The 8068-nt window shown below is 38.1% G+C and overlaps 1 protein-coding gene across 1 annotated transcript in view; it reads right to left on the bottom strand.

Moving 5' to 3' along the window:
- Positions 1–907: 907 nt before the first annotated feature.
- Positions 908–8068, bottom strand: part of LOC132899520 (guanine nucleotide-binding protein G(q) subunit alpha-like) — a 62915-nt gene continuing 55754 nt past the window's right edge. The window contains exons 5-7 of the mRNA XM_060941481.1: positions 6848–6977; positions 6320–6473; positions 908–4717 (exon numbers count right to left, since the gene is read on the bottom strand). Coding sequence (XP_060797464.1) covers positions 4527–4717; positions 6320–6473; positions 6848–6977 — 475 coding nt within the window. The 3' untranslated portion in view covers positions 908–4526. The remainder of the gene's footprint in view (positions 4718–6319; positions 6474–6847; positions 6978–8068) is intronic.

The following is an 8068-nucleotide window of genomic DNA, read 5'->3' as shown; positions in this document are numbered from 1 at the left end:
ATGTCTTGGTAAGCAGAAAGAAACCAGAGGAATCTCACAAACATGGGAAGAACATGTGAGATGGTAACCTAAGCTCAGGTTCAAATCCGAGACCATGGAGCTGCGAGGCTGTAAATCTACTTAACTAATATTAGCTATAAGGTTTATGATGCAGTGATTAAAAGATTTTTCTTTGTGCTATAGCATTTTCTTCTGTAGTTTAATTGTTAGAAATGCCTGGCAGAACAATTTGCATTAAAGGTATGGCTTTGCAGAAGTCTTTTTTTTTTTTTTGTTCTTGGCCAAAAAAAAAAAGGTGATTAGAAAGCAGCTAGAATAAAAGCTTGTTTTATATAGGTTACTCTAAATTGTAGAAATTGGACTTTCTTAATTACTAATTGATTGAGATTCGTTGTTTATATTCCTAGTTTTTATAGAGTGGGTGGGACAGTTTAGGGAACAAGGCGTATGAATGTTTTCAGAACAAACTTGGCTCATATCACAGGAGTAACTGAAAATTACGAACACCATATTTTTATATATAAATTTTACACATGCTGCGTGTAGAACTGACTGCTTTATTCATAGCAGTGAAATTCACTATTATCCCCCCCCCCCCAAGTTAAACTTAAGTGCAGTAACCCTTGTACTGCACTTATACATCTGAGAAGAAAAAAAAGCATCTATAAAATTTTTTTTTAAAAAAAGTGCAAACCAAACACACCAAGTATAGGAACAAAGTTTATTCCAATTTAAAACAGATAGTTTTTCTTTTAAGGAGAAGGTTATGAAAATTGTTTCCATGTTTGAATGAGCTTCAGGCAACAGTGGCTGAAATGAACCATAGAAAAAGAGAAATATGGCTAAAACACTGTAAATGAGCAAGAATCAGCCCCCTTCTCCATCCCACCCTCCCCACCCAACCCCAGCAAATCAGACATACATGCATTTAAAATGGAATCTCAGTTAAAAACAGAAGTTTAGCATCTTTAACTTTAAATACGCAAGAGAAGTGTCCTTTATCTGTTTAACTTAATCATATACTTGGTGTTTGTTTTAAAAACAGGACCATAAAATACATTAACGAAGTCCTTTTTATGGTTTTACACAATATTGGCACTTGTTAAAAGTCTGGCTCTACAAAGAAAGGGGATTGGCACACATTATAGTACATCATTTACATTTGGTATGCTTAAAAAAAAAAAGCTAAATCAAACAAACAAAAAACACTGAATTTATACACCGTATTTTTTTTTTTTTATCAAAAATGCAACCAAAAAAAAAAAAAAACTAAAGTGGTCCTACATACAAGTAAATAATTATTAAAAAGAAAGTTAGCTTCATATTTCCTATCCATCACATCAGTATGGACCTCAAACAAAAGCATCCATTCCGTTAATTAGTGTTCACATCTCCAAGTACCAGGAATGTGCTCAACCAAAAAGATAAACGGCGGCAGCAATTAGTGCTAAAGCAGGTTTGGTGCACTGACCCAAGGAGAACAAAACAACATTGAGAACACAGCAGCTGGACAAACGTCTCTGCTGCCCTTTGGAGATCATGAAAGAGTAATGCTTACATGTGGTAGAAAGTCTGTTTTTGCAATACGTGACCTACAAGAATGTCTGTAGTGTTTCCTTTTAGTGAGAAATAAGATCTAGTGTATGCAGCTTCTGTACAATGCAGTCAAACCTTAGCGTTCATATCAATATAAACAAGTACATTTCATATAATCAGAGATGCATGGCTAAATATGGTGGGTCTTCATATTACTGTTACGTTGGCACAACTTGCCCATACATAGAAAAAGTACGATTGATAGAGTTTGAAGGAGCTAAAAGATGAATCTTACTATAAACTGCACATTTCAAGGAAGTTTAAAAAAAAAAAAAAGTTACAGCAGCAGAGGCCTGGCACCTGAATCCATCACCCACCCATGTGACAAACAAAGCACGTGATGAACAGTCATCATTAACCTTCTACATCTAAATGCAAGTCATGTGTAGACAGGGCTTACAGTCTAGAAACACTCAAAGAACAGCACGTGCAGTGCAACACAAGCCATAGATTAAAAGGTTTCTGGAAAACAGGCGCAAAAAAAGTATTACATTTTGCATTATTTGTGATTTCTGTGGCTCTAACAAGATTTGAACTGATCCCGTTCTTAAATTGCACAACCTGTGTTCTGTTAACAACAAAATACCAAAAAACACAGATCACAGATGAGGAAGGGAATATAATCCAAAGCAAGTTGTTTTACCATTGGTGATGGCACATCCAGCTTTACTATACGATTATCATCAAACAGAGGTGCCACCATTTGGGGGGGGCTGTCCTAACAGGCCCCCCCCCCCCCAACAGGGCCCCGTGTATGGTGCAGGGATCATAGGGAATTCTGTTGTACCAAACCAAAAATTGCATAAATATGCCAGATAACAGAAAATGGAATGGTGTAGCATGTTGCCTTATTCACTTGAACTCCTCTCCTACACTAAACCCACATTTCAATGTGCAGTCCATCCTACACACCACCACCACACACATCAACCCATCACATTGGAATCAAACGTATGATTTGTCAGGTGTATCCCTAGCATGTTTTGAAAGCTAAAGCTGTGGAGACCATAATCATCCCCTCATACACACATGAGCACGCCACCCCCATGCAGCTACTCGCTTCATTGCACCTATTGCTGTTTTAAACTAAATAGCATTCTTGCATTCTGTCAATATCACCTATAATTAGCCCTTATAATGAAAGTATGAAAACTGACCTGAATTACATTGCAAAGGGAGAAAGAAAAAAATAAAAATCTTATGACAACAGCTATGAAATTCAGTCATCAAGCAATAACAAGGATATGGTACTAAAATCAATACCAAGCAGAACCTTTCGGGTTACAATGGACAGCCTACTAAGAATTTAACCACTAACAAATTCTTACATTTCCTATTTGCATAAAGCACATTTCTGAAACGGCAATTCAACTTTCCATTGTCAAGCATCTTTAAAAAAAAAAAAAAAAAAAAAGACAAGCATGTACAAAATACTGAAAGAAAAGTAGATCATTAGCCTAGAGTTTACAGCAGTCTGGACTCCTCCCCTTTCATTTCAAACAATCATTGGAGGGGAAACAAGTCCTATTGACACTTTTTTTTAATATATATATCTGGTCCATAAATTACATAAATAGAAAAAGATCGATTTTCACTTTCGTACAGCACGCTTGTGTAGAACGATAATCGGCCACAGAAACGTTCTTCATGGAACCAGCAGTTTGAACGCTATGGAATCATACTGCTTTTAGAGTTTACTTCAAACTGTTGCCACACAAACACTGTCTATTGAAAAGATCTTAAATTTCACCATGAAGTAAGCATGATGCACTCTAACAACAGTTTTTAATAACCATAATCACATTTTTTGAAATAATAGATACTATGTGGCAAAATAACACCTGGGTTATATTGAAACTAATGATTCTTAACAATGCATGTAAACATACAGAAGATACAATTTGTGTTTTGCAAACCTCTAAATACATTATAGATCATTTTTTAAATCCCTTCAACTGTACCAAATAGGCAACCAATACTGGCAAAAACATAGCAAACAAATCAACTTCAAAGTAGCTAAATACAAATTTGGCAAAATGGTACAGATGGAGGAGGAAACCCACTGCAAGTTATACAGTTTTGTTAATAAAGGACCTCTAAAACTACATATGCAATCGTGGCAAGGTGACGACACGCACTGATCTACCCCATTAACTTGGAAGAAACCCATTTTCACATAACTCACAAATAACCTTTTCTTTACTACAGCAGTGGCTGTGAGAAATGTTTAACTTATTCTTAATATACAAAACTCAAATGCACACGGTCTCTGCCGTTCGACATGAAATGTCTTAACATCCGGTTAGATGTTAAAAATCAAACCAAGTTACATTCAAAGATGCAAGGTGAGGTTTAGCCTTGGAGAGGCACACAAGGGGGGAAAACAAAAGGGAGAAAGAAAGAAAAGAAAAGAAAAAAAACCTGCACTCAATGCCCTGTTAGAATGTTGCCTGTTTCAACAGCTTGGCATTTCACATGGAGCTGCAGTTATACCTCCATTCCAACCACTTTCTCCTAAGATCAAGGCCAGGGTCTCATCTGATGAGGTTCTTATATCAACCCTCACCTCAGATGGAGCAACTCGAGTGCAATCCAGCTACCGTGCCCCTTTTGAGCGCCGCCGCCACCACACACACACATACACACACACAGACTAAGTGCCATAGCGCTCTCATTAGAGAGGCAATCAGGAGGGACAAGCAGTGGAGTTATCAGCTGATGGGATAAGGCAAGACGCTGCCTGCAGCAACTGATAACACCTTCAGAAACAAACAAAAAAAAACCCAAATGAAAACATCTGTGCCTGAAAAGAGCAGAGCTGTGTCAGTCTAAATCGTGATTATGTTATGAGCGTGGATGTATGTAGGATACATTAAAAATCGTGTTGTGCATGGGCTGCAGGTGTCCCTCTTTCTCACTCCTCTTCTCCCTCAGACCAGGTTGTATTCTTTGAGGTTCAGCTGCAGGATGGTGTCTTTGACGGCGGCGAAGACGAAGCGGATGTTCTCGGTGTCCGTGGCGCAGGTGAAGTGCGAGTAGATGATCTTGTCGCTGTCAGGATTCAGCTCCACAAACATCTTCAGGATGAACTCGCGTCCCGCCTGGGCATCTCTCTGTGGACCTGGAAGACGACAGAGGTTTGGTTGTTACAGGTTTTATGGTGACCGACAGAAATACCTGACCACAGTTTAAGGACATCACCTTGCAATTATTTAAGCTTAGGGGTAACTACTCATTAATCAGAAAAGTGATTAATTAGCTGTTATGTTTTGGGATTTGCATGGTCGTCTAAAAATTTAAATGGTTTTATGGAGTCATGGTAATTGGCCTTTTTAAAACCACACAAATCCCTGGTGAAAATTAAATTTAAAAAAAAATATATACATTAAAAATCTTGGCACACTTCCAGGCTCTTTGGACATCCTTATATAAAAGGCACAAAAGGAAACAAAAGATGAAATCCTCTTATTTTTCTCAAGACTGACTTTTCTATAAAATCTCTTACAATGTCGGTGTTCATCATCAAGCTCAAAGAAAAAAAAAAAAAAAAAAAAAAAGTGGTTGTGAAGAAAGCCGGTACACTGACCAAATCTAAAATGCAGCAGTGTGCAGAGCTGTCTGCAGAGTTCTGGTTAGCAATGCCATGTTCTTGTGTGTTCGACACACTTTGTGCATGATAAAAGTTACAAACGTGCTCGGAATGGCAATGGAGGTATTAAATGTACCACGTTTACAACAGCAGAGGATCACGCACCCAAAGGAATTTCAGTGCAGTAGCATCCCCTGCACATAGAAACAGGTTGCTGTACTACTCTAAGGTGGAAGTTCAGAGGTTGCGAAATACAACCTACATTTTTGGAGAGTCACAGCCAGACACAAAAAGACTAAGGCATAAACGGAGGTTTGAAAGAGTACAGTCGTTATCGGTATCTGCCTGCTCCTGTTAGGGGTCGCTACAGCGGATCATCACGACCCGTATATTTGATTTGGTGTAGGTTTTTACACCAGATGCCCTTCCTGACAACCCTCCCCTTGGGACGAGCACCAAGTATGCACTGGCTTATGCAACCCCAGTGGCTGGGTATTTTTACCTAACCTGCATGCCTTTGGACTGTGGGAGGAAACCGGAGCACCCGGAGGAAACCCATGCAAACTCCACACACAAAAGGTCCCCCATCGGCCATGAGGTTCAAACCCGGAACCTTCTTGCTGTGAGGCGACAGTGCTAACCACTGCGCCGCCCTTGAAAGAGTAAACAGTAACAGACAAATGCACTGCAATATGTATTTTGAAAAAGTCAGTGGTGTGATAATCGTTTCATTATACACTGACACCACAACCACATTACTCTGGAATAACATCATAACGTACTGGTTTATGAAGTTCTTTTTGGAAAAAGTTATTAAAATTGTTTTTAAAAACTCTCAAAAAGGTTACAATATTGGCCATCATCGAGTATTGTGCATACAAATGTATTTACACAGATAAATAAAATGATCAGGCATAAATGGGTAAATATTGGTCCTCTAGTAAGTTTTAATAAATATATTCAGAATATTTGGTCTAAAATTCACACCCATGTAACCACTGTTGTAGGTTTTCTATTATTAAGCTGTAATCCACATCTTTACCACTTGGTGCCCCTGTTCACCATCCAAAGCTAAAAAGTTGGGCTAGGTAGAATTTTTTCTTCTTGTTAATTAAGAGAGGTAAAGAAATTTACCATCAAACTCTGGGAAGTAGTCAACCAGGTGAGAGTACATGATCTTTTCCTCCAGCAGGTCCTTTTTATTGAGGAACAGAATTACAGAGGAGTTTTGAAACCAGGGGTAGGTGATTATTGTCCGGAAAAGGGCTTTGCTCTCCTCCATTCGGTTCTGGATTAATTAAAGGGGGTGGGGTGGGGGCACAAACAAAAACACCATTAAAGGAGCAACAGCAGCTTTGGTTCAGAGACACAACAGTGGATTTGCCATTCATTTTAACTCCCAGCACATAAGGCTGGGTCATGGATGTGGGAACCAGGAACAATGATAACGATCAGAATCAACAACTGGCACTGTTGTATAAACACTTAAGGCATGTTGGTAAACCTTTAACAGAACACATAACCCAGAAATTTATCAATTAATCTTGCTTCGAATCATTTCTTTGAGGGATTTTAAGGTACCACTTGCTTCTCAGAATGTACGTTTTACATAAGATTTAAGCCAATTTCACGTCACTATGCAACTTTTTTTGGGGGGCGAACCTCATTATCTGACTCCACCAGGACCTGGTCGTATTCGCTCAGGGCAACAAGGAACATGATGGAGGTAACATTCTCAAAGCAGTGGATCCACTTCCTGCGCTCTGAACGCTGGCCCCCCACATCCACCATCCTACAACAGACAGAAAACTAAAATCAGTGGAAGAGAAGGAGAGCAGGATATTAATACAGAGATTCATTAACGGTACTTGTACATGAAGTCTGATCAGGAGGGAAGTAAAATTGGATAGGAAGTATTTTCCAGGCGCCAACAATTACAATAAAAGGAGTGCAAAAGTGATAAAAAGGATGACTACAGCAGCAATGAATAATTATTTTTGACAGACTATGCTATCATTTGCTCCTCAATTAAATGATAAGGATGGTTTAAATATTTTCTGAATATCAAAAACATTCTGATCAACTAACACGGACCTCTTAAATAGATGTTTACATTTTTAACTACATTTATAATACAATCCATCATGGCATGAGAATATCAAGTGCTTTTTTGATGACTTTTCAAATAAAAACACCCAAACTAATGTGAGGTCATGGTGTACTGTACATGTTTACTGGTTCTACACTTTTTGCAACTATATTTATGACTAGTGGATGTCATGGAGTCAGTGGTCTCAATCAGTGGGTCAGACCTGCATTTGGAGGCTTAATACCAAATTCAAAATAAAAAAAGGTCAATATCCACTCGCTCTCTTAGTAACAAACACCCCGATAATTATTTGTTTGACTTGCCACGTTCACACGTGGCAAATCTTTTCCAGTGTGTGGAATCGACTCCAAAGATTGGAGGTTGACTTAATATTTCAAAGCCTGGAATTGGAGAATCGACTCTTTGGAATCAAACCCCAGCAACTTCGATATGAACTGAAAAGATGGCAATTTGAACTATTGACATGATTTGCATTAAAAACATAAGCGTAAAATTAATCGAACTACTTAGAAGCTAACTAATTCAAACAGCATCACTACTTCCAGTGTGATTCGAAGTGACACTAAAGCCTAGGCAAGGCAAGTTTATTTATATAGCACATTTCATACACAGTGGCAGTTCAATGTGCTTTACAGAAGTAAAAGCAAAACAGTAAACAATAGAGAATAAAATTACATAAGAAATATAATAAGAATTAAACAATAGTAGAAATAAAATAATAAAATAAAATGAAGTAGAAGTTCAAATAAGGGGGGAAAAAAAAAAAAGTCACA

The sequence above is a fragment of the Neoarius graeffei genome, chromosome 15, assembly GCF_027579695.1.
Source record: "Neoarius graeffei isolate fNeoGra1 chromosome 15, fNeoGra1.pri, whole genome shotgun sequence".
NCBI lineage: Eukaryota > Metazoa > Chordata > Actinopteri > Siluriformes > Ariidae > Neoarius > Neoarius graeffei.
This window is presented reverse-complemented; position numbering and strand designations above follow the sequence as displayed.